Below are 26,546 nucleotides of genomic sequence, written 5' to 3' on the forward strand. Positions count from 1 at the left end.
CACACTCTACTGCTCCTCTTCAGACTTCGTTGCCTGTCATACACACCCCATTGTTATGTCCTTTGAGACATGGGAAATGCAGGATGGGGCCTGGCAAGGACACCCAGCAGTACTGTGTCAGTAGTCAGCCTTAATAATTTTGGTTCTAGACTTCAGTGTTTACAGTTTCCCTGTCCAAAGGCACAAAAATGTCCCTGGGAATATACCAAGCTCTGTAAAGTGGCTACCCCTGCACTGCAAGGCTTTCTCATCCTGCAAAGCTACACTTGACACAGCCGTGGTTGCCAGCTGCATTCAAGGTGTTCACAAGTGCTCTTTTCCTGGACAGCCACAAGCTGCAAAGGTGGGAGCATGAGAGAGTGAATAACATACAGTAGAGCAGACATTTAAAGGAGATAAACTTGGAGTGATAGGGACTGTTTGGAGCTCCCACATAACAACCACTCTCTTAGCTGAAGATACAAATTTATTTACAAGAGAAAATGTTTATGATCTCATACACATGGCTTTGAAGAGCGCACCCTGCTGCCTCCTACATCGGGGCAAGTGTGGTCTTCATGGGAAGGGGGAGCAGGACTGCAGGACAGTGGAATGCATGCCAAACCTACCCTCCATGTTCTTCCTTGAGTGTGAGGGTCAGGAGTGCCTTGTGAAAATTTATAATGCAAATTACGCTGGGTTTAAGATTCTTCAATATCAAAGCTCTAAAAGCAAAATGTCTTTGTTCACTTCCTTGAGAAGGAAAATGCTGACTCATGGAAGGAGATAGATTCTGGTTGTATTATGTGAAAATATATAGTAAATGTGTATTTACAAATACATTAAGTTTATGTGGACTTTAAATATACAGTTTTGTCAGCAGTTTCACTACATATCAATCAAAGCATTCTGTGAATAATGTGCAAACTGTAATACACCAAATGAAAAATACTTGCTTAATTAAAAAATACTTCCTTACAGACAAAACAGAGGACTTCCAAAATACATACTTTTGGTATTTTGTATTCAGACCTTAATAATTTGACAGTGAAAAATTATCCTTCAGAATTGTATTTGTGAATTTGGTTTTTTTCACTAACATAAGATGGAGTAGGTCTCAGTGTTGTATATCTGGTCATCTCTCTATCCTATGGGAAGAGTATGTTTGTACATATTTGTAAGGAGCAGTTACGAGAACATGCTCACAAAGCATTATCCTTCAAAGACACGTAATAATGCAAGGGAGGAAAAATGTATCTTAGAGGATCAATTTTGTGTGACACAGCAAATCCAGAAATTATTTTGGAGAAAATTCTTTCCCCAACAACCAAATGCAGTGAAAGGTCAAGTGTGAGACTGTTGGGGAAAGGGAATTGTGGAAGAGCAAGTGGTGGGATTGAGCCTGCCCTATCTTGCTCCTTAAATCTTGTGCTGCCATGTTGGCTCTTGCCAAGTGTAGATCTCTCCAGATAATACACTTAACTCACCAGTCAGCATCATAAAACCAAGGTGCTGGCCCTCTGTCTCGGGGGTAGCTTCTCTGGAGCTACAGCAGAGGGAATTAAGGAATTTTAGGGGGCCTGGTGTATCTCTTATACAGAACGGCTGAGGGAGCTGGGCCTGTTTGGTCTGGAGAAGCCTGAGAGGGGACCTCATCAATGTCCATCAGTATCTGAAGGGAGGGTGCCAACAGGATGGAGCCAGGCTCTGCTTGGTGGTGCGAAGCAACAGGACAAGAGGCAACAGGCAGAAATGGATGCCCAGGAAGTTCCACCTGAACGTGAGGAAGAACTTTCCCGTGCAGTGACCGAGCACTAGAACAGATTGCCCAGAGAGCGTGTGGAGTCTCCCGCACTGGAGATATTACCAGACCCGTCTGGACGCAGTCCTGTGCCACGTAGCCCGGGCTGCCCCTGCTGGAGCACGGCGGTGGGCGCAGAGGCCGCGCAGAGGCCGCGCAGAGGCCGCCCCGTGCCCGCCCCGTCCCGCCGCGTTCCACGGACGCCGCCATCCCAGCGCACCGACCCCACCGGCGCGCGGGGCGGGGCGGGGCCGGGGGCGAGGGCGGGGCGGGGGAGTGACCAATGGCGAGCCGCTGTGTCCCGTGACGTCACCGCTATTACATAAGGGCGGCGGGTGCCGCCGTTGCCCTGGCGGTGCCGGCCCGGCCGCGCCGCCAGCCCGCCGGCCATGAGGGGAGGGCGGCGGCGGCGGCGGGGCGGCGGCGCCGCCGTGGGGGCCATGGCCGACGGCAACGCCGACTGGATGGGCTCGCTGCCGCCCCCGCTGCGCTCCCTGCCGCTCTCCAACCTCGCCATCCCGGGTAGGGCGGCGGGGCGGGACGGGGTGTGCCGGGGCCGCCCGGGCGGTGGTAGGGGAGTCGCCTCGGCCGCGGCGTCGCGTCCCCCGTAATTAAGTGCTGAGGTGGAGGCTGGGGCGAGTGCTGGGGCTGAGAGGAGCCCTGTCCATTGCAGCAGAGAAAGGAGGGCGTAATCTCCCGTAAATACCGCTCTGAGACTTTAACCATTGACATGCTGCTTTCACTGCCTTGAGAAAAGGTAGCTGTGACCGCCGGAGGCCCTCCTGAACGTTTGCGGGTGCTTCAAGTAAGGCTGAAATCGGGTAGGGAGAAAGGCTTGGTTGCGCTGAGCCAACAGCTGGAGGTTCATCAAATGGAAGGTCTGTTGAGATGGGGCTCTGAGCAACCTCCTCTCGTGGAGTGTGTTCCTGCTCGTGACAGGGAGCTTGGAACTACGACATCTTTAAGCTCCCTCCCAACCCAGACCGCTATATGGTATGTTTTTTATAGCCTGGATTACAGATGGATAAACTGATAAATGAGGACAACACCAGATGACCTGAAATTTACTTTGGCTGATTTTCCATCTGTAAAAGGCAAAAAATACTCTTCCTTGCAAATGTCATCAGGGAGGATTTTAGGGGTGGTAGCTCCTTCTAATAGTGGGTGTTAGACTCTGGTACAGGCTTAGTTTTCATTTAGTGCTGTAGCTTGTCACTAGCACTTTGGATATGTGTTGTAGCATACATACAGTCTCAAGCTGTGCCTGGGGAGGTCCAGAATGGATGTTAGGAAGAGTTTCTTCACAGAAGGGGTGATTAGACATTGGATTGGGCTGCCCAGGGAGGTGGTGGAGTCACTGTCCATGGAGGTTTTAAGAAAAGACTGGATATAGCACTCAGTGCTACGGTCTAGCTGGCAAGGTGGTGTTTGGGCTTAGGTTGGACTCTGATCTCAGCGGTGTTTTCCAGTCTAATCGATTCTGATTCTATATAGCTAACATTCAGAGACACTTCCCTCGAAACAGTAACTTTTTGTGTCAGAGGTAACACAGCTGCTTCTCTACATGCTTCAAATACCCTTGAAAAGATGTGCCCTGTAGAGAAAGGGCTGTGTACCTCCTATGCACGGCTGTGTTACCTGAAGCAGCACACTTAAAATGCCAGGTTTCAGTCAAAAGTGGTGCCCTTTCCTATCCTGATAGTAGCAAAAACATTTTATGTGACCCTGTTCTATTGAACAGGGAAGCAGGACAGAAAATAAGTTCAATGTTTATATAAGATTCAAACATCAGCAGACTTTGAAACTTCTGGCAAAGAAAGGCTTCTCTGTTTTAGTGAACAGTAATAAATCATCTTCTTGTTGCTGTAGCCACTTAAAGGCTGTGAAACTGCAGAATGTTATGGTATAGATTGCATTAGGTGCAATGCTGCTGTCACTTGCGAACATCATGCAACCAGTGTTGCAGCAGAGAAAGCAAGTAAATGAGTGGTTGTTTCAGTAATGCCATGGTGCTTTTAAAATGGGTAATGCTTTTTTTTTTTTTTTTTTAATGCTTGCAGTACATGTTCATTTGTGATCAAGGTTGGTGTATCCCCCCCCCCCCCCCCACTTTCCTGTATATACCTCATGCAACCTGCAAGCAGGCAAAAGATACTTTGGGTAGATTTTGGTCATTTTGATTACTGTTATTTTAGTCCAGTCATTATTTTGCCGAAGTGGGGTTTTGGTGTGGTGCTTGACAAAGCAACTTTTTTGAGCACCAGCCGGGTGTTCCTAGCAGTGTGCAATACAGGTTGCAGTTGAGGAATCTTTGCAGATGCTGAACAGCAATGAGGACCAGTGTTACCTTGAAAAAAAAGATGAAAGGTTGAATGAGAAGTATTTTTGTCTGTGCTTAATACTTGTGTGTGCATATGACAGGAGTGGCCTGCTTTTATCGATCTCGGGATACATTTGTTTTCTCCCCTGGAATGATGGAGTGAAATGGTTTTAATATGGGGAGTTTGTTTGTTCTCCCCTCCTACTCCTTGTCACACTTTGTACATAGGATCAGAGATAGAGCTCCAGGAGTGGAAACCTTAAAACTTGTTTTAACTTGAAATAAAATCAGCACTCAAAATGATGCAACTGTTGTTGTTCTATACTTCTTGCACTTTAAAAGATTGCAGCATTTAAAGAATAAAATTTTATCTTTCTTTAAGAGAAGAGCAAAATGATGGTATCATGGGCTATTTAAAGTGAAAGAATTGAGAATGTACACAGAAAAGAAACTTCTTGGATTTAATTTATGTGCTACTGTGAGTGGGAAAACTCCCTTGTGTGTTGCCCAGAATGTCTTCATAGAGTTCTGCTTTATTTGCTGCAAACCTTTTGCTTTCAGAGCTGCTTGTTTTCACTGGCTTTAGAAAGGTGGCTGTGACTTCTGAGGGTCCTTTTAAAGCTCCATTTTTCTATGATTCCATAATGGTGTGAAACACCTTACTTGATGGTAGAGAAGGTCATTCTTTCCTCAGTCCTTAGAACCAACTGGTAGCAAGCAAATAATGTTGAAGATGGGTATTCATGAGGTATATGGGGTGTTTATATGCTTATTTAACTCTGTGCTCAAAATAGAGAGAAACTCTGAAAAAGTCAAGGCCCTTCTCCAAAGCTTGTGTGCAATCAGTTCCCAAGTTTTGGCTTTTCTGTTACTTCTACTGGGAAAAACTAGCCAAAATGCAAAACCAATATCGTCTTAGGCAAGGAAAAGAGATGAGATTCCCTGTGCGATGTCATGAAAGGAAGGATCTTTTGCAATGAAAAATTGACAAATATCAAGTAACTAAAATGTCATCAACTTTACAAGCATACCATATAGTCAACAAAAATAACCACCTTCAACAAGTGATGACCTTGTGTGAAAGTCTAGAGGGTTTTCTCTTAATTGTATTTCACTAATCCTCTTTGGATGTGGGTTTAAAAATGAACCTTTAAACATTTTGATTGTGGACGTGACCTTTGGCAGGGTATGATATTGCACTTTTTTAATCTGAAGCTGGTTTACATTAAAAATTTTTATGAAATCACAGCTGTGGTAGTTATTACTTTCTTTGGTCATCTTTTGATCTGCATTTGCTACTTTTCTTATTTCTCTGTGTAGAAATGAAACACAAAAATCTGGAGTGCTCTCACTGATCAGCTTTCAAAGTAAATCATCTATTTAAAGAATTAGCTGGAGAAGCCTAGTTGTTCCTTGCTTGTACTTGCATCCTGATAGTTGATAGCACCATGGTGTGTCTGGTTTATACTGTTTCATTTGAACTGCTGCAGAAATTTTTAGAAAGGCAAGCATCTTGATTAACTTGGTGTTAGAGTCTGAAGTCTCTGCATCTGAAGGTACAGCGCTGTTTTCCTGTTTCATCAAACTTTTACATGAACACTTGTATTAGAGCAGGTGAAACACTTCTTCTGTCTCAATCTCCACTGTGTGAGGTGACGGTAAGCTCGTGCGTTTTGGTTTGAGACAGCAAGGCAGTCTAGCAGATGTTAACTGCCAGCTATCAGTGTTTGTTCTTATTGAGTGTTTCATCAGTCTAGCCTCCAAGGTGCTGGATGAATGTCATGAGCTGAAGAACAGGCAGTTCTGTGTTCCTTTGGGTCTTGGTAATGATACATTTACTTAATCCTGTCTGGACTATTCCAACTTTAAGTATATAAGAGCCATGCTGTAACAGGTATATTTGAAGTTTTGGATCAATCTGTATCCCTTGATTGGTTCCCAGTTCTGGTCAGGATAGCTAGCTGTGAGTTTTTCCATACTGCTAATTTTCTTTGTCTTCCAGAGAAAACATATGATGACTTAGGTAGGGATCCACTGCTACTTGCAGGAGCACCCAGAAGAGTTATGGGTGCCCTTTTGTAAATAAATTAAGGTAATCAAATGTCTCTTCTGTCCCCTGCCTTTCCTTCTCTCCCCTTGCATATACAAATGAGTGTGTTCCCCAAACTAACCTGGTGGGGAGGTTTTGTGTGGTGATAATGGTTTAGAGGCATTTTTTTAATTTGGGAAGTGGTTCTTGCCAGAAAAGCTGCTTGCAACAGCTGCTCATGGAGTTGGGCAAGCCCCAGGGTGGGTGCTGGACTGTGTGGGTGTCCCAAGGGAACATGAAGGTTAACCTGATGTGTCATGGTGCTGCAGATGTGGACAGGAAAGAACAACAGGTGGAATATGTAGAATATTGTATAATAATGTATTCAGAATAAATGGGTGATCGTTTTCTTTCACATACTTTGGCTGAAACATAGGCTAGTAGTAAAAACTAAGCTTAGCTGGGCAACAATTAATTTGACTCTGAACTAAGCTGTTTGATAGGAGTTACTGAAGAGAGCTAAAAGATGGAAAATTTGGGAAAAGTAAAATGTTTTACCTTAGCACTTTGATATGTGATACTAAAAATCCCCAAACCTTACACCAATGGTTTTTCTTCTAGAGTTTTTTAAAATTTTGAAATAAAGATGTTTGTGTTGTGGGTCAAACTTGATATATCTAAGGCTGATTTGAAACAGTAAGGCAGCTTTTGCCACCAGAAGTCAGTTTTTCAGCCACTGGTACACCTAGAGCCAAATGTCACACTCAGCAGAGTGCTCTGCTGGTGTGGAACGTGCAGGCTGGGCAGGCTGCCTTTCCAGGGAGAGGTGGGGCAGCTCCCCACCTGTGGCTTCTGGTGGTGTACAGGGCCTCTTCTGTCATCTTCTGGTGATCCCATTGGTGTGTTCTTGCTTCCTCAGAAAGCACGTAGACAGCTGGCCAGAATTTAATTTCTAAGTCATGCAGAGCATTTGGAATGTGGGGCCATTCCTGTCAGCATCAGGTTGGACAATGGTGAGGAGTTTCCTGTGGGATGCTGGGTTGTAGGTAGCCAGAGCTGACAGAAAAAATGGGGTTTACAGTTCCAGAAGCATTTTTTTTGAACAGAGAAAATCATACTGGCCTGAACATGGCCAGAACAAGACCATATTGGCAACTTAGAATAGTTGGTAAAGTGTCTTCAACATGACTGTTCACTGATCTCCAAGGAGAGATGTGTTCTTGCTCTTCTAAAACAGTAAATCTTTGCTGCTCCAAACTATAGCAGTAGTGAAGCTGCCTAACTCCCCCCTATGACACACACACTCTTGACTTTCTAGCCCACTTTTAAATAATAACTTCCCATAGCTCATTCATGGTAGTGTCAGTATGACTGGCCCAAAACTTCCCATACTACAGTGTGCTGCTGTTTCTGCCCTTCTCTGAGAAGTTTGTCCCAAGAGCCTCAGTAGGAAGCCTCCTGATTTTGATTTAAATGATCAAAGTACTAGGACATTACCATCCCTGGAAAACAAAGCTTTACAAATATAGCTAGTAGGCAGTCTTAACAAGGAACAGTCCTGCTGGCCAAGCCCATGGTTAAGCTTAAAGGAGGGATAAAAGGCATGGAGAGGTGTTGATGTGTTGATGACTTGCTGTGAGTGACTGAGTTGGTGAGTTGGACAGTGTGACTGTCCTCGTGTGCCAGGTTCATGAGGAACACCTGGAGGTGGTGGGGCCCTGAGCATCTTCTGTGCAGGATGCCATCTTCCCATCCACCAACTGGCCAACTGCTGTCCTAACAGTGTGACTGTTCCCCAAAAGCTCCATGAGCTGCTAGACTTGGAGTTGGCCAAGCAGAACCAAAGTGGTTCTGAAAAGAAGCAGCAGCACTGTCCAGTTGAGAGCTGGCCACTAGGCTCTCACTGGATTGGGTGGTTTTTCTCTTTGCCTGCATGACTCTGAGGTGAGCTGCTGAACTTGCTAGTGCTGTGATTTTCTTGTTTATTTGCTCATGGGCTGGTGTGGACTGTGGACGTGCATGCTGAGAGGAGTGGTAGTGAGCTTGAGGCTGCATCCTCCTCCCAAACAGTACTCCTTTGGAGTTCTAATTAAAAGGATCATTGAATCAGCTGAACTGGCCATCGGTTGGGTTGAAGCTCAAAGGGAAGAAATATAAGATTTATGTTCTGATTCACCAAGCTTTAATTTCCCTTTCAATTTAAATTGCATCTACCAATGAATGAGGTGGTAACCATTAGAAGAAAGTATCTGCATTAAGTATGGTGATGTTGAGTATTTGTAAAGGCAGAATTTTCTGAAAAGACGTATTTTTACCTTGGTAGGCTATTTGATTGTAACAGCAAATCTCTAATATTTTTAGAGAGGCTATTAAACTATCTGGACTGTTACACTGATGAGAACATTTGATGGAAGTTGTTCCACTATTCCTAAGTAACCAAGTAACTGGTGTGGCAGACCCTGGGTCTGTGCAGGAGTTCCCCTGAAAAGCCAGTTTTAGGGCTTCTCTTTTTAAGGAACTTATGTAATCTGTTTAGCCAAAACCAAATTACTCTTGAAATGCTGCAAAATTTTCTTCAGACAGTATATGAAGGTCCTATTTTTTTTTTTTTTAATCTGGAAACATTTTCTTTCTTCCTGTTACTTACTGAAATCTGTACCCTAGAGAGTGACTTAAGTGTGTCTCGTGAGTGCAGAACATACCAAAGTTTTACTTCAAATGGAGAAAACCAGTCATGATGTTAATATAAATGGTTGTTATTCTCCTCCCATGTTGTGAAAGTTTGTTTGCCTGCTTTTCCAGAAAAGATGTTAAAAGAGGGAAAAGTACCATGTAATAAAAATTTCCCTAGAGCCTTCTCAGAAGAGAATGAACCCTTGCTCCACTCAGTTCTGAGTGGTCACAAAAGAGTTTAGGACTCTAAACTGAAGGGCTTTTTTCCTTTTTGAGCATGTGGATCAAGTCAGGCTTTTAAATGGTAGAGACGTAATATGTCTTTCTTGCCTTCCCATTGCAGACAGCTGAGATGGTTGATAAATGGGAAATCATTGCTAAATGGCCTTAAACTTCGATGGCAGTAGCTCCAACCAGTGCCAAAAGGATTTCTCCTGGCTGGAAAGACAAACAAACTACTCTGTGACATTATGTCTGAGACAGTTTTAGGTTGTCTTTAAGCTCTTGCATCCCATTGCACTGCCTGAAAGGGGCAATGGGGAAAATCAGGGTAGTTCTCGGATAGAGGGAGGGAGTTTTCCTAAGAGGATTTGGTCTGTACTAGGATTTGTCTTAATGGGACTGCATTAAGAATATCTAAAGGATTCTTGTAGGTTTCTTAAAATATAATCATCTCTATAGTTTTAGATAATTGATTATCAATAGGATGTTCCTTATTTCTGCCTCATCTTTTTGCTAGACAAGTTAATATGAACTATTTGATTTGCTTTTCATTAGTGATGAACTTTTAAGATGTTAATCTTCTAATAAGAAAATCTGGATTGTTAATGACCTGAATCCTGAGGACTTCTAGGCTTTGAGAGGCACTTTTGCTTATCCTGTTTTTCCCTTAATTTTTGGCACACACAGGTTATCTGGTTTAAAAGAACATTTGTGGGGTAGCCTTGACTCACTAGCACTTTAGATCCTGTGTTTTTGGAACTTGATTACTGTTTTTCTGCCCATCTTGGCTTTGTAATGCCTGCTGTGTCATGTGCAGTGGTGTGCAATGTGTGGGGAATGTACTTTGTCTAGTGAGCAAAGCTTGTGCTAAGAAGTTCAGCGTCACTACAACTGGGGTGATTCTTTGGTCGTAAATGACCCTTTGATGCTTTTATGGGATGGGTATGTTTTGTTGACCTTGCTTCTTAGCTTCATGTTATGTTAAACATTTGTTTCTTGCAATTTTCGCCCTGTTAGTATTCTATTCATGTAAAGACCAATCCAACTTAATCAGATCTAGTTAAGCTTACCGACAGCACACTCTTCGGCCCTTGTGCTTTCATTTATTGCTTCTTGGTTGGCCAGATGTTTGCAGAATGTGTCTTGAGCTGCTGGTTCTGACTAGTCTGCAGCCTTGGAACCAGGGAGGCTTGCAATATGCTGGGAGACATGCTTGTTATCCAAAAAAACCCGTGAGTTTTTGTCTTGTTTTCAAGTGATTGGCAGTGCACAGGTATGTTCTACGTTGGAAGATCTCTGCACTCTGTATGCTGTATAGTCATATATTTAATGTTCCATGAAGGTAAATTTACGAGGGGTTGGTGACATGATGCTAATCCCTGTCCCTCTGCTGCAACTGTATTTACAGGAAGCACTATATGGAAACAAAAGATAATACCAAATGGTACAGAATCATAGAATATGCTGAGTTGGAAGGGACCCACAGGATCATCAAGTCCAACGTGTGCTGGCCCTGCACAGGACACCCCCAAGAGTCACACCCTGTGCCTGAGAGCCTTGTCCAAACACTCGTTGAACTTGGACAGGCTTGGTGCTGTGACCACTCCCTATTCCAGTGTTCAGCCACCATCTGGGTGAAGAATCTTTTCCCAAGATGCAGCATAAGCCTCCCAACTCAGCTTTGTGCTGTTCTCTCAGAGTCCTGTCACTGGTCTTGAGAGTGAAGAGCTATAGCTAGTATTTGTTGAAATTGAAGGCTTGATAACATTCTGTTGATGAATGTCATTTGTTTCAACTCCACCATGGGTTAATTTGACTATCTATGAGTAAGTAGCATGACAAATAAACACACTGGGAAGTTAGATTTTACTGCAGATGTGATGATAAAAGGCTGCTTTCTAACAATTAGCACAAGGGCTTCAACAAAAAGTCATCTGGAACAGTGAAATACAATCTATTTAACATATAAATTGAATTGAAAAGTGAGCTGTTTAACATACAATTAACTTGAGGAATTAGTATAAGCAGAATAAAAATATGTTTAAAGATATGAATGAAATTTAATCCACAGTTGCAATTACTGGGATAAAATTAAGAGGTCTATCTGTCATTTTAAGTCTGGCGTCTGGAAGATACCTATATAATATTCTAACTGTAACAGAGCCTTTGATAGTTAAATATCTGGGCATTTGATGGCATGTGAGTTCTGTCCTTGAAGCTGCCAGTCTTTGTCACATGGAAGAAATGAGACTGAAATAGAGCAGCGGCTATCTGTAAGAGCTGCCAGCTGATTAGCAGTCTCCTAATTTTTGTCTTTGAATGTGCAGTCTCTTTCATGATTAAATTTAATGCTTGCTGCTTCGTGCTGCACATCTTCACCCAGTTGGAAGCAATTGGCAAATCATCATCTCTTTGTTGTATTTCCTGTGCCTGACTTGGTTTTGGGAAGGGCTGAGCACCAGACTGATGCCATGTCACTGGAGCAGCTCGGTAAGGTTTGCAGTCTGAATGCTGATCCTGTCTCATCTACAGTAAATCAGTGTCCTGCACATGGAGGAACTTGCGGCAGTTCAGGCTGGGCTTGTGGCCTCTCATTACCACAAGGACAATGAAGACAAAGTTTCTTGGCTTTTCTCTGCCTTTTGACGTCTCAGAGTGTGATGTGGAGGTTATAAATGCCTAGTTTTTTTAGTTGCTTTGTCCACAAGCAACAGTTTTAAGGAATAGCTTTACTGAATAGGGTGTTATTTCTGTTTGAGATGTTAATTATCATCTGAAGTGTCTCACTTCAAGAATTCTTGAGGTTGTTTTTTTCCCAAGGAATGTAAGTACTTAGCATAATTTAGGCAATGCACTTTATTTGTGTTGTGGGGAACACAGATGGTGAGGGATTTTTTACAAGTGGAAAAGACTTTACAGTGTATGTTGCTATGACGGTTTTGTGGTTCTTGCTCTGTCCAGGAACTGCCAGCCTTGTTGCTGTCACTGGGCAGTGTGGATGTACCTTCACACATCCTTGTGTTACACATGAATTGAGAATGTGCTTAGCAGCTCTTACACTGACCCCCTGACAAAATGGGGCTCATCTGCTCCATCCTTCTGGTGTAGGCTCTGCCCTTTGTCTTTAAAGTTTTACAGATTTGTGTTGGTTTAGGTGATGCTTTTTCAAAAAGAAATCTCTGTATCGCATATAGCAGCAACCAGCTTGGCTTCTGCTATAGCTACAGAATGGCAAGACTTTTTAGGACTTTGGGGATAGAGCAAAGGAGAGCAGGGATTATTTTGACATCATGATGCAATCCGCTTAGCATGTACTTAATATCACAGCTAAGCTATATTAAAAAGCAGTGCCTGAGCTGGTAGTATATCACAGTGATCTTAAATTAAAGTAGGGCCTGGTGGATGATGTGGGTCTTCACCTTGCTCTTACCCCACAGCCCCACAAGTATCCAGTGCTGTTGCTTCAGGGTTTCAGTTTGGGGTTTTTTCCTCTTACCAGAGTTAAAACATTGTGGGTCCAGGTTTGGCCTAGATATTGGTGACTCGCCTTTTTAAATGACCACTGAAGACCTAATTGAACTTCTGCTGTCTTTCCAGCCTCAGTACTGATCATAGAATGATCAACAGAATTGGTGATGCTCCCCTGCCCTCCTTACAAGGTGATGTGCTACCAACAGTGAAAAGGAGGATATGTTTTGCAGATACTCCAATTCATGTTCTACTTGGTTATGCCTAGGTATGCATGTTGACTTTGTTGTAGGAGAGAAGCTCCATATCCTAGCCTTTTAGCAGAGCCATGGGGCAGGATTTAATAGGATCTTCTCTAACTATGGAAGCATGTCACACATAGTTCAGTTGGCTGTGAAGGCATGCAGTTTTTAAACTATGTGTTGAAAAAGTTGCAATGTGCTGACTTGTTTTCTTTGATGTTGATTTCTAGTGCTAGGCTATAAATAGAATTTGGTTTGTGATAGTGCAGGGAGAAAATTGGCTTTCTCTATCCTTAAAAGTGCCTTGTAAGTGACAAACTGCAAAGGAAAGACTTTTGTAGCTATAGAGTGATCAGAATTAGGAAAATGAGTTGTTTTTTGGTTCAGATTTACTTAGACAACTCTGAAGTGACAACAATATATTTGTGGCCAGATAAAATTCTCGTTCCTTTGTAAGTCAGATTTATCAGTCTGAGGAAGCATAATGGTGAGAGTGACTGCTATAGACAGGTCTCTAGAATGCTGCACTGTCTTAGTTAAAATGAAAATATTTCTTACGTCATTATTCTACAATGTTAAACCATCTTCTACAGTGAGCTAAACAGAAGAAGAAAGAAAACTTGATATAATTAAGAACTAAGAAAAAAACCAACCCAACAAAACAAAAGATTTCTTTGTGCAAAGTGACTAATTCCAAGGTAGAAGTCAAGCCCCTTGTTATTGAAGTCTACTTTCCAAATATTGTAGAAGCTTGAAAGATTCATTCTGCTGTACAGAGAGGTAGATGAAACTCAAATATCTGTAAACTACTGTTTAAAGCATCATATAGTTTCTGAAGTGTCTTCACTAGATGTTTGCTCCTGGATTTTGTTTGGGGTTGTGTGTTTGGAGATGGGGGGGGAGGAAATCTAGGTATCACTCCACAACTAACAGCCACTTTGTGATGTAGTTTACTGGGACAGGTACTAAAAAGCTGCTTAAGCTGGCATCTTTGGTACTTCTCACTTCTGTCTAGAAGACTGAATGGAAAGTGGTTACAGAGAATCCACTTTAATAAATGCTGTGAAGAATTAATGAAGAGCTAGTCAGAATTAGTGCTCATTTGTAAAGCTTTAAAACTAACCTTCACACTGCCTCTTCACTGCTTTTGAACTAGTTGAAATCCATGGAAACTGAGTGCATTTAAGGTTGTTGAGAAATGATGTTTAGTTTATGCACAGTCTGTTCTTTCATCTGGATTAAAAATGCCGACGAGATAATCCAATTAAGATCATAATCTTGTTTGTAGCTCTGATCTTGCATCACAAGAAATGCATCACTGTTCATGTGAGCACTGCTACACAACTAAAAGATTGGGGTAAAGGAGGCTCTGAATGCCTCAAATGTTATTTTAAGATTGAATATGAAAAATTAGGATTTTAAAGAGTTGCAGACTGAGGTAGAGCAGGAAATTTGAGAAAAGCATGATCCTAGAAGCAGGGACAAGCATGCAGGAATGTAAAACATAGGTGTCAGCAGCACAGTGCAGGATCACTGTACCCTGGGGCACCTGGAAAATGAGCTGCTTGGGTGAAGATGCTTTCTCTGCACTTCAGCAAGTGGGTCCACAGGGAGCAGGTGGGGTTTGGCTTAATGGGCAAACTCTCTTCTCCTGTCCTGAAGACAAAGGGTAGCAGAGCTGTTACAGCTCCTACAGTGTTTTTGCTGGCTGGAGCTTCACAAGGAAGGTGAGCCTGGAGCAGCTGCAGCTTCTTGGATTTGCTGGTGCCTGGTGGAAATGATTAGAAATCCCTGGTAAACCCCAGTCTGTGGTGGATCAGCTTCTGCCAGTCTTTGCTTTCTGCTGTTCTGGTACAATGCAGACTGAGATACACTGTCTTCTCACTCTTTGTTCTGTTACTCACTTGGCTAAGGCAGGGATATTTCATTGACTCTGAAACTTTTCTTTTGGAGTTTTGTTACTTCACAGGTTTTTTCCCATTAACTGCTGAATTTTCAGTTGGAGGTTTTCTCTAATAAGTAAAAATTTTATATTGGAGATGCAGTTTCTCTGCCAAGGTACAGATTGTGTTACAGGGGCTTTTTTGGACGTGCATTATTTTGGTAGGGACTGGTGATTTTGATTGTTGGTTGTATTTTTTTGATGAATTTTCTGTTCACCGTACCTGTGGTCACTCAAAAGCGTGCCAGGTAAAAGACACGTTCATGAACTTGTTTAACATGAGTTTGGTATCTATCCATGCTGTAACTGGTGGTGTGTTCAATTGTTCCACCTCTAAGGCCAGCCAGTCATTGCCCACTGTTCAAACTACTAATCATTTATCTGCCGTCTTGGGGCTAAAGTGAAATGTGCTGGTAAGGCATGTACTGGTGCAGATCCCTCAGTCCATTACATGAATAAAGATATCTGTTCCAGGATGTTTGGTGTATAAGGTCATGGCTAGATTTATCAGGTAGAATTAAAGTTTAGATTCTTAAAATGAATCTGGAGTCTCATCCTAGATTAGTCATGTACCAGGTTCTGGGAAAGCTTTGGGGGTTGATCTGTAGCTTGTAAATGAAGGAAGGTTAGAAGGAAGTTTCCCATTACCACAAATGTTTGTTCTGTAGTGTTCAGGGAGCACTGAAATTGGGAGCTCATGCAAGAAAGCAGTTCAAACTGAGAACCTTATGCATAACTCGTAACACTATCAGGGAAAAGTAAGGTGTAAAGAATAGTCTGAAAGACTCACACATGAGCATAACTCTTCTGCAGCCCTGCCATACGCATAGGACTTAGTTTCAGGGCACATGGGTATATGTGTTTTGGGGAGTCACTTTTTCTAAAATTAATTTTTCTTGTCTCTTTTTCTAGGATCACATGATTCTTTCAGCTACTGGGTTGATGAGAAATCTCCTGTGGGACCAGACCAAGCAAAAGTCATCAAACGTTTGGCCAGAATTTCCTTGGTTAGAAAGATCATGAAGAAATGGTCCGTGACTCAAAATCTAACTTTCAAAGAGCAGTTGGAAGGTGGGATCCGCTACTTTGATCTTCGTGTATCTTCCAAACCCGGGGAAATAGGACAAGAGATTTACTTCATACATGGCTTATTTGGCATCAAAGTATGGGATGGGCTGAAGGAGATGAATGGTTTTCTTGAGCAGCACCCCAAGGAAGTAATCTTCTTGGATTTCAATCATTTCTATGCCATGGATGACAGCCATCACCACTTCTTGATCAACAGGATCCACTCAGCATTTGAATCCAAACTTTGTTGTGTTGAATGTGTAGAATATGTGACGCTACTGTACATGTGGGAGAAGAAACACCAGGTAGGGAAAGGATGCTTAATGTTTTTCAAACCCAAAATGTTAAGACTTTAAAGAGACAAGCTTTGTGTAGTTCCCACTCACAGGTATTGGACCAAAAATGCTGCTGATGGTCAAGTTAAAGCCCACTAGGGCCTCGTTTATGTAGTGTGCAGGTTTTCCTCTATTTACATGAAGCTCTGTATCAACTCACCCATGGTGTGATGTAGTGGTTTGGTCTAAAATACTCATTACTGTTTATCTTCTGTGAGATAAGAATTAGGAGAAATGCAAAGCAGGCACCAAACTTGAAAGAATATAAAGAAGTTTATTAACAGACCTAAAAGAAGAAAAAAAAATCATACCACACCTTCAGAGCTCTTATCCTCCCCCCACCTTCCTCCCTTCTCCCACTGACAATGTAAAAAGACAACCCTTGAGATGTTCAGTCTGCTTACCATTCCCATAATAACCTTGTTCAGTCCATTTAGGAAGAGGAGTCTCTCTTGCCCATGCTATGAAAACATTATCACAACGAGACAGCCGCCCGGGTTGGTTCTCTGCTCTCATGTGAGTCCCTTCCCTCCAACTTGCAGCTTTTCCCACAACTGTTTCAAGGGTCCACTCTTGAAATTACTGGGGTAGAAATTTAAGGTTGAGTCATTCAGAAACACAAGTTCTCTTCACCCATCTCTGGGAGCATTTCATCTCTAAGAACAGAGGCCCTTCTTCCCTGGGAGCAAAGGGTCTTCCTCATTTTCATCTTTAGGACTATCTCTGGGAGCATCTCTAGGAACTGAGGTTTTCTCCTTTCCCATTTGGAGCAAAAGTCCTCATCTGGTCCATCTCTCCCTGTTCAAACTTCTCATGAAATTACAGCTGCGTCAGCATCTGCCTATTTCAGTGCAGGTGCTTTTGCTCACAAGTACAAGTTGAACGCTCCACCCCCCATGCCTTCATGAAATTACAATGGGTACTCTGATACATCATAGCTTTACAACAGAATTTTGGCTTTAAGCATCTCCTCTTTCTCTTCCCTCAGGTTTTCAGCTCTTCACAGCACTAAAAGGGTTAATGTCACCTAGGCCTTGCAGCTGGAATGAAGCTTATCGCTGTTGGTCACATGATCTTTGCCGGACAGTGGTGCAGCTTCAGCTGAATCTTGGCCGCAGTGGAGGGGGGGAAGCCGAGCCGCTCCGGCTGCCCACAGCAGGGCTGGGGGGGGGCATTTCTGCAGGTGGAACAGGGCCCATCGGCTCCAGGATGGCCGTGGCCTGGCTTGAGCAGGGCCTGGGTTGGGCCCGCTGGCCCCTGCACGGGGCCCGCAGCCACCTGTCCCAGCACCGGAAACGAGAGAGAGAGCCTCTGCCTCGGAGTTTCCTATTCTTAAGTGTGGATCACAGAGGCGGTCACAATTTTAAGTGGCTCAAAGAATTGTCCCTATTCAAACTGGCCAGCTGATAGGTTCTATCAGGTCACAAGAGGAGGCAGTAAGCACCCCTTTGCAAGAACATCACTTCCAGGACTATGCTTGCTAACCCATGACGTGGACACTCTGTGTCCTGCTCCCAAGCATGTTTGTTAAATAATTAAACTGTAGTATCCTTGGAGCTTTGTGCTCTTCACAAATGGTTTTCTCTTCTGGAAGGGCATGTAGTGCAGACTTGTGTTGGTGAGGATTTGATTAGCTGTTGTCTTTCTGGCTAGTGTAAAGCATATCAGCTTTAGCATGACTATGGTATGGTACTGAATTTCTTACCTCCTTTGCAGCCATCCAGATCTGCAGAGGTGAGGTTAATGCCTCTTCTCTGTGGTAACTGCTCCCAGAGGTACATGAAAATTGAGAACCAGAAAGGGTTTCATCTGCAGCACATGGTCTTAAACTGGAAATGAGGCTTTGAGGAATTGTTCTGAACTGATGCTGTCAATGCTAGGGTTCAAAATGAATCTTGTATACATGTGGGTATTAATAAAAAGTGTTGCCTCTTTGTGCTGTAGAGAAGCACCTTACAAGGTATAAAATACTAACTTTGGATTTGACAGTTCTGCTGACAGCAGGACTGGCTTTGGCATCTCATGCAGCAAGTGTGAGCACGGTGCCAGTATGCCAGTCATGTGCCAGTCAGCCCAGCACACTTTAGCCTCTTAGGAGGTGCTCAGAAGATGACAAAACTGCTAAAAACCTTAACTTCAAGTACAGCTATAGTATTTTCTGACAGTAAGAATTTGCAATGCATTTAAGCTGAGTTCTTTAAATAAAAGAGGCAACTTTGTCATTTTAAATGGATAACCCTTAAAGCCTGAAGCAATCCTGTCCTCAAGGCTGAACAAAATGATCTCCATCTCCTTTGGCAATAGTGCAACAAATTTACTGACACGCATGACTCAAGAGCAGCTTCTTTTTGTTTGGTCCTCTTTTCACTGCTACACTAGCTGCAAGAGTACTGTATGAACACAAACCAATGCAACAGCCTGTCCAAATAAAAATATAGTAATTGTGATTTTTTTTTTCCTTTTGTTTTTAATTTTTGTTCTGTTAGGTTCTCATATTTTATCACCACCCTTTATATCAGGAATATCCCTTCCTATGGCCAGGTAATAAAATGCCAGCACCATGGGCTAATACAACAAATGTGCACAAACTGCTACAGTTCCTGGAGACCACACTTGGGGAACGAAGTCGTTATGGGACTTTCCATGTATCTCAGGCAATTCTCACACCTCGAGTGAAAACGATTGCACGGCATCTAATTCGTGGTCTGAAGAACACACTTGTTCATAGGTAAGGACTTGTCTTGATTTTCTCAGTTCTTTACTTAATACATCTCATGTTGAAAGAGCCACTGAGCTGGCAAGAAACAAGGAAATGTTTGCTTAGGCTTGCTGAAAGCATGCAGCTTTGCTCATGTTGTTCATGAGAGATATTTGCAACCATTAAAAATAAAGAATCAGTGAAAATAATAAAGCAACAGGATGTATATGTGTTTCCTTGTAAGTGGAACTTCTTCTGAATATTATATGATTTTGTAAAATGTGGGATGGATGTGTGGCTTCAAACCAGTAATTCATTTCAAGCTGTCTGAAGTTGAATTTAGGGGGGCAAAAAAAACTTGTGCCACAGAGGAAAATTGCTTATTTCTGGACTCAGTTTTGCATTTGTCCATACAAATGTCTCAGTAATTTCGGTAACAGCCAGAGATGTATGACCCAGGACAGTATTTTACCTTGTATTTTTAGGGGGTCGGGAGGAGGTTTTCCAAAAACTAGATTCACCATTTGACTTTTTTTAATACCACTGACCATTGTACAATTAATTTGCCCATGAGTAAGGTCGCTGTAAGAGGGTTTTGCTTTGATTAGCACAGAATGCCAGCGATTTTTAATAACATTGACAGCATGACCAGTATAGTTCCATATGATTTATTTTATGCAATTATTACCTTGTAGCCCATTTGCTAAAAATTACCCGAACTGTGAAAGTCCTCTTGGATATTAGGAAGAAATTCTTTACTGTGAGAGTGATGAGGCTCTGGCACAGGTTGCCCAGAGAAGTTGTGGGTGCCCCATCCGTGGAAGTGTTCAAGGCTGCATTTGATGGGGCTCTGAGCAACCTGGTCTAGTAGAAGGTGTCCCTGCACGTGGCAGGGGGTGTTGGAATGAAATTATATTTAAGGTTCTTTCCAACCCAGGCCATTCAATGATTCTGTGAATGAGGAAATTTCAGGTTAGGTATAAATCTGGGAATTTTCAGTCCCCGCCCTGTTGAGAGGCGTTCATGTGGCACAAGCACAGTTAGACCGCGCTGCGGGTTGGGTTTGGTGTCGGTGCCGCGGTGGCCGCGGCTGTGCCGGCCGCGCTCGGCACCAGGTGGCGCTGGGGGCCCGCGAGCGGCCGCGGGTCCCTGAGCGCCGGCGCCCTGCGGGCATCAGCGCCAAGGCCGGGCGGAATTCCTGGGCCAAAACTAACTGAGGACCGTCGCATTTCGTGGAATGGGCGAGCAGCTTCGTTTCAAGGGACTCCTGCCACAGATCTGTGCTGTAAGCCACTGTTACCAGGAAGCCTGCGTTCAATCCAGCCCTTTCCCTTATCCTTACCACTCGTTTGAAAGTAAACCGAAAGTTGCAAATAGATGCTGCAGTTTGCATAAGCATGATTGCTTGTGTGCATTTGCACAAGCTAGCTCATATGCAAATCTGTCTTTGCAGTTTTATGTAGATGCCTGCCTTCTTGTATGGAAATTTTGCCCTGAATATGAATATTTAAGTGTTCTTGAGGTCTTGCTAAAGGAGAAATGTGCAACAGTCACACTTAGCTGGCTGAAGTCTGGTGTGTCCTCTGGCAGTAATTACACCTTCACTCATGGTTCTTGATAAGACTTTTTTATTGTCCTGACGCAGCAGGAGTGGAGTGTTTTTAAATTTTTTGCGTTTGCTTTTTTCTCTTCATCATCCTGTTAGCTAATTTGTTAGCATACCATCTTCTCAAATAGTGTATACATGTTACAGCAGTAATTTAAATAATGCTAGCATATTTAGCCATTTGTGTCTAACTGCTGAAAAGCCTGGTGTTTCATGTTAGAGTACAAAAAAACTGGTGCAGACTCCTGACTTGCACCGTGTCCAAGAAGTTACTTGAAATTTCTCCCCATGGTAGAATTTGTAACTTGATTTAACTCAGTTCCTGACGCACCTCCCCTTTCTCCAGTTATAGTGATATATAGCAGGATGTTCAACCCCTGTGGAGCTGACAGCTTCATTCTAGATTTGGTTTCCCTGACCCCATTGCTCTGGGTGGGTCTGGAGGCTGGAGAGAGTTTGGGAGAAATGTGGTCTGCTGCGTCCAACAACTTTTTTCCCTACCCACCCTGAGGCAGAGAAGGGCAGGGGATCATCTTGGGCCAGGTACAGCCTTGCTTTGTGTTACACTGAAGTCTGCTGTGAAATTGAGTGTTTGACTTAACGTGTGCTTGGGTGAAAACAAACCAGGGTGGAGAAAATTGTAGTGCAGTGTTAAATCCTGACTGCCTGGTGAATACAGAGGGGCTGCTGGTTTGGATTGATGACTGACCTATATGTCTGTCTGATAGCTCATGACCATGGGCTGTGTTAAGCACTCATCTCATCAGCCAGTTGCATTTAGGGTAGCAGCCAGGACCTGATAACAATTATGAGATAATATATTTTGTAAACAGCATGGTGTTTGAATTGAGTAGAGTATGTATAGATAAGTGCCTCTTTTAAAATGTTTAACTTTCTTCATTTCAATTTCTTTAGGAATCTGCCCATGATTTTGAATTGGGTGAAAGCACAGAAGCCTGGAGTTATGGGTGTTAACATAATTACATCAGATTTTGTGGAGCTGGTTGACTTTGCTGCTACAGTTATTGCATTGAACGACCTCCTTTTAGAAGAGGACGAATCTGCAACTTAAATCCTGATTGCTGTGCTCCACTTGTGCTCCTTAGTGGACATCTTTGAACTGTGCTAAATGTTTTACTTGTCAAGTGAAACCTATTGTAATCTCTCTTTATGAAAAAAAGTTTCCTAGAGGAAACGTGGTTAAACATCCTGTACAGCCAGGTCCCTTCTCCTGGTGTCGTGTGGATCTGAGTGAAGCACCGCGTGCTGTGTGAGTGCTGCTGCATGTGTGTGTGTGTGCTCTGTTTGGCTGAGCTGTGCACACATCTGCTGCAGACAGGGGCTGGTCTCTGGAGCAGATGTACCCCATTGTGGTGCACATCTCCCTGGTGACCGTGCTCCCAGCACCCCTGTGTGTGCATCCTGCCCGCTTGCCATGGCCAGGGCTCACACCAGGGATCGCTGCTGATCCCATGGCAGCGTGACCAGGCTGGCTGGGGCAGCATTGTTCTTGGGCCACCTCAGGCGTGGCTGGGCTCAGCTGGAGGCTGCTGCTGTGTTCATTATGCTGTTTTAGACACTACCTCTGATTTACTTGAGGAGACAATACTGCTGTTGTTCAGGGGGAAGCTGTTAGCACTGTTAAATATCCAAACTGTCCTTTGGGCCTCAGAGGTGAAGGCTCGGCACAATCTTTCTTCTCTACCTCTTTGTTACTTTTTTACTTCAATACATTTATTGCAACCGTGTTTAAGTATGTTTCTTTTGGCATTAATTTGGAGAATATTTCAGTCTTCAAATTTTGAGGTTTACAACTCAAGTCTGAATTCCTGTGTCCTGTGACATACAGGAAGCATTAATTTTCCTGAATTCCTGGGACATTTAGGAAACCACAGCATAACCTTTCTCTTTTACCTGTTGGTCACTTGGGTTTTTTTAATCCATCAGGTTTTCTTTGGGGAAAGTCTCTCACCCAGGCACCCCTTCTCTGAAAGGAGGGTGGGCCAAGTGGGGGCTTGCTCGATATTCTAAGAACTGGAGCTGACAGGGACTACTCATAGCCCAAATATTGGATCACTGGTTTGTGATGGGACTGTGAATTCTGCAGTCCAGCCTGAAAGTTGTGCTTGTAGACACAAGCTGTGTCTTGAGAGCCACAGCCATTAACGGAGAAATTTCTCCAGCCTTCACCTGCTTGTGAGAGAGTAAGCAATAGTCACACAAGCACAGGCAGGTGTCAGTACTGCTTCTTTCTGTAATCATACTCATTTTTGTGCTGGTTCACAATGAAATGTGACCATGTGTTTGAGCCAATGCAATCATATGTTGGTACTTATCAACATTTAATTTACTAGCTGATAGTATCCTATGGTCTGATTTATCTTCATTGTGGTTTTGTTTTTTTTTTAAAAAAGCACAAAAGGGACTGAATAGCAGATACTTCTCTGCTTAATCATCTTCCTAAAGCAACTATTGGTGCACTAATTATTCACTGATTATGAATTTGTATTTATCTCTAAGCTTATTTATTATATAATGGATTGTCTTTATACATATTTTATCCAAAGGAAAAATGAATCTCCAGATTTATTATTTATTTTGTTGTTTTATCCTGTATCTGCCATCATGGTCTAACAGCTGTGAAAAAATCCCAACTTTCTTTGTTTGCTTGTCACAACTCAGGAGAAGTTTAAAGGTTTGCAAACCTTCCATGTGAACCTTAGCCGAGTTCAGAGCAGACTGTAATCTGATTTATCTGTTGTTTGCATGGCTTTCATTAGAGTTCCTTGAATTTTTTGACTGAATCATTTCTTGAAGGGAGTTGAGAGTGGGGGAAGTGCCTGTTACTGTCTTTCTCCTTTCCTCTTGTGTTTCAGTGATAGGGGACAAGTCATAAAAATCAGGGTTTGGGAACTGTGCTCAAATTTCTAGTTTAATGCTCCCTTTTAAAACCACAGCAGAAGGTTTTTATTGGGGTTTTGTTGTTTTTGTTGTTGTAACTGTCAGAACCTGTTTTGAACAGTTCTGTTCAGTCGGCAAGTTTATTTAAAATACCTGGATTTTCCTTAGCTGAATTGTGTTTACTTTACTATTTTATCTGTGGCCCCAACTGAAACTACACGTGGGTTTGGTTTCAGTGGTTTTCTTCTGCAAATTGTCTTTGTGCTCAGAGCTCAGTTGGGTAGAGCATGGTGTTAACACCAAGGTTGTGGTGTGGGCCATTCACTTAAGAGCTGCACTCATGACCCTCATGGGTCCCTTCCAGCTCAGAATATTCTGTGATTCTGTAACTTGGCTTGAATGCCAGTGAGACAGAAATAATACCATTGCAAGGTTCCCTGCAGAACTGGAAGACAAAGCAAGGTGAAGTGAGTATGATGTTTGTATTTGACCTTTAATCTATTTTGTACTGTGTGTGTATATATATATGCATATATATATATATATATATATATATATATACATATATATATATCTGCCTCAAAAGAATTTATTTGGCTTAACCAATTTGTGTGTGCACAGTAATGACTGTCATTAGTCCTGCTGTATTTGTCTGAATAGAGATGGGATGGGCTCAGGGCTTTGGTTAGATATTTTTAAGTGCAAACTCTGAAGTTTCTCTATCATATTTGCTGTTAGCTCTTGTCTCTTGAAATAGAAAATAACATGCTGGGTGTTAAGAGTGTTAGCAGAGGGAAAAAAAAAGGAAAATAGATTTAGTATTAATGGTTAAGTATGTATGGGGGAAAATGTTTCTGTAAGTTTGGCCTGTCAGAAGAGACTCGTGTCATTTCAGAGCAGTACTTGGTGCTGTGCTTCCACTGTGAGGAGTCTGGCGTTCTCAAATGGTGAGTTGGGCAATTGGCAGGTAACACTTGTCAGTGACATGACATCTCCCTTGGCTACTCTGGGCATCATTCATGCTGGTGTTTAGAATCAGTCCTAGGCTTGTCCTAAACCATCCTAACTAAGCAGTATGAACTACCTTTTGTCTGTTCTGTTACACAGAGCAAAGCTATCCATATAATAGGCTTATCTTGCTTGCTCAACACCAAAACACATCCAGACTTCCTCATGCCTTGCCAAATGGAGCTCATCTAGGCTTGGACTTTGGCCTGTGGACTCTATTTTCCAGCATTGCAAAATTAAAAGGTGAGCTGGGCAGCAAGGGAGGATCAAGGAAGTAGGGCAGTAGTTTGCATCCAGTGTCCACATGGAAGGTGTGGCAGTGCTTAGCCCAGTTTTGGGCAGCACAGTGGAGCAGGTCTGGCAGGTGAGTGACAGCGCTGCAGCTCACACTGACACACTTGGCCAAGTCTGGCCCCTGAGCAGTCTGCCCCTGAGATTAGCAAATAACAGCCTGCAAGGTCAGGATGTGTGAACTTGAGGAGAACGAAGATGAGCATGAGCACAGGAGAAGGCTGGGGGTTCTTACTGCTGATGTAGACGCACATCTGGTGAATACAGTGGTTTTAGTCTTGCTTGAATATCCCCAAAGCTGTAGAGTTCACTTTTAAACAGGCTGGGTAGAAAACTTCCTCAGAAGAATTGTTCTGACCTCTTGACCATTTGGTAGGTGCTGGGAGAGGAGAAGTCAGAAAACAAGCATCTGCTCGAAGCAAAGTACTTAAACTGTGTGTTCTTGAATAATTACACATATGGTTTGTTATTAAAGATTCAGGTTAGTTATACACTGTGTTATGACTCTTGTTTCTCTTCCTGGTGTGCAGTCCCTGAATGCCAAGCACACTGGTGGCATTCCTCTTCTCGCACTGATTGCTGCTATGTGCAATTTAAAGGCATATTTGAGGCACAGTAGACCTCTGTGTGTATCCCTGATGGGAAGCAGTAGGGAGATGTTTGTTATGGAGCATCTACAAGTTTTTAGCCTCTTACTGTGTCCCGTAGATGAAAACAAAAAGTACTAGATTTTGAGACTGAAAATCTGTTGGCTTCTTACTTGGGGACTAATGTCATAATATATTGAACTGCATAGGGAAATGGTGGAGTCATCATCTCTGGAAGTGTTCAAAAATGTGTGGATGTGGCACCTGAGGATATAGTTTAATAATGAAAACAGCAGTGATGGACTTGATGGTCTTGGAGGTCTTGTCTAACCTTAACAATTCTGTGATTCAGAGCAGAAATGCTGACTGAAAAAAGGCCCATATTCTGTTAAACAGCCTCTTTGGAGGAAAGAATAATGGGGAAATGCTGTCTTAGCTCCTAACGTGCTGGGTTTTGATGTTGTTGGTAACGACTTCGCTGAATGTTGGAGTTTAAAAAGCTGAACTGTAAGGTTGAAGAAGCACTTTTGAGCAGGGATTTTGGTTCAAACAGAAGCAGGACTTCTGCCAAGATGCCTATCTCTTCTCATCTGGCTAAGCCTTTGGAAATACTTTCTTTGCATAATTGTCTCAGGTGTCAGAGTTCATTGATGTATCATTTAGCAGATCAGGGTTTAGGACTTAAATAGATAGAGATAGAGGACATGGATATTTTGATTTAGAATTGGGTTACCTATGGAAGTCTGACTGAGCATGTGTGACTTGAGGTTTACTTGAATATGCAGTATTTAATATGATGTCCATATGCTGTTTTCATAATACTTTCTTCTTGACTTGAACACATAGTTACCAATTCCTAATAAGCAAATTTTTCGGTCAGAGAACCACTGTTTGGTACAAAACTTCAGGCAAATTTTCAATGCTTGTTAAAGCTCAGAGAAATTGTCTAATGTGAGGACAGAACTGACTCAAAAATTCATTTGAAGTATAGATCGGGTCTAAATGCAGTCCTTTTGGCAGTGGGAAATAAGATTTTTCTTTTCTTCTTTAACAAATTCTTATTCCAGCTTTGGTTTTTAGCTCAACAGATGGGTAGAAGAGCCAGACCATATGGTGAAGAGCAAATAAATTTTATGCTAAGGACATGTATGTAGGACTAACTGTGGTAAGAGTATAGTGATTTACTTACTGACACCTTTAAGGGTAATCCTATTAGCTCTTTAGTGTAGGTTTTTAAATCAGTCTCTATTTTGTATTAAAAATAATCAGTCACACTAATTCAATACATCTGTTCTGTTGGGTGTGTTTACTTCTGTATGCATATTTATTTCTCCACAAGTCTTATCAAGTAAACTTTTAATTGTAGGGACTGGAAT

General features: G+C 42.7%; 1 protein-coding gene across 5 annotated transcripts; it reads left to right on the top strand.

Moving 5' to 3' along the window:
• The first annotated feature begins 2,169 nt into the window (after positions 1-2,169).
• Positions 2,170-23,818, top strand: PLCXD2 (phosphatidylinositol specific phospholipase C X domain containing 2). Of its 5 annotated transcripts, none has more exons than XM_069022769.1 (5): positions 2,235-2,302; positions 12,622-12,760; positions 15,589-16,049; positions 18,566-18,807; positions 21,299-23,818. In XM_069022769.1, the coding sequence occupies exons 2-5, from the start codon at positions 12,715-12,717 to the stop codon at positions 21,453-21,455; spliced, it is 906 nt and encodes a 301-aa protein (XP_068878870.1). In that variant the 5' UTR covers positions 2,235-2,302; positions 12,622-12,714; the 3' UTR covers positions 21,456-23,818. The 5 variants fall into 5 exon arrangements, with proteins under 5 accessions (XP_068878862.1, XP_068878870.1, XP_068878879.1 ...); XM_069022778.1 differs by lacking the exon at positions 2,235-2,302 and adding an exon at positions 11,358-11,514; XM_069022761.1 differs by lacking the exon at positions 12,622-12,760 and having other exon boundaries at positions 2,170-2,302.
• The last annotated feature ends 2,728 nt before the right edge of the window (positions 23,819-26,546 follow it).

Source organism: Aphelocoma coerulescens, chromosome 1, assembly GCF_041296385.1.
Source record: "Aphelocoma coerulescens isolate FSJ_1873_10779 chromosome 1, UR_Acoe_1.0, whole genome shotgun sequence".
Classification (NCBI taxonomy): Eukaryota; Metazoa; Chordata; class Aves; order Passeriformes; family Corvidae; genus Aphelocoma; species Aphelocoma coerulescens.

What these genes read in the sequence shown, in the direction of transcription:
- PLCXD2 (XM_069022753.1), top strand. Translation starts at nt 11,373, where the DNA reads ATGCTTGCTGCTTCGTGCTGCACATCTTCACCCAGTTGGAAGCAATTG. An exon ending in CATGTCACTGGAGCAGCTCG is followed by an intron (nt 11,515 to 15,588) that starts GTAAGGTTTGCA and finishes CTCTTTTTCTAG; the next exon opens with GATCACATGATTCTTTCAGC. An exon ending in AAGAACACACTTGTTCATAG is followed by an intron (nt 18,808 to 21,298) that starts GTAAGGACTTGT and finishes CAATTTCTTTAG; the next exon opens with GAATCTGCCCATGATTTTGA.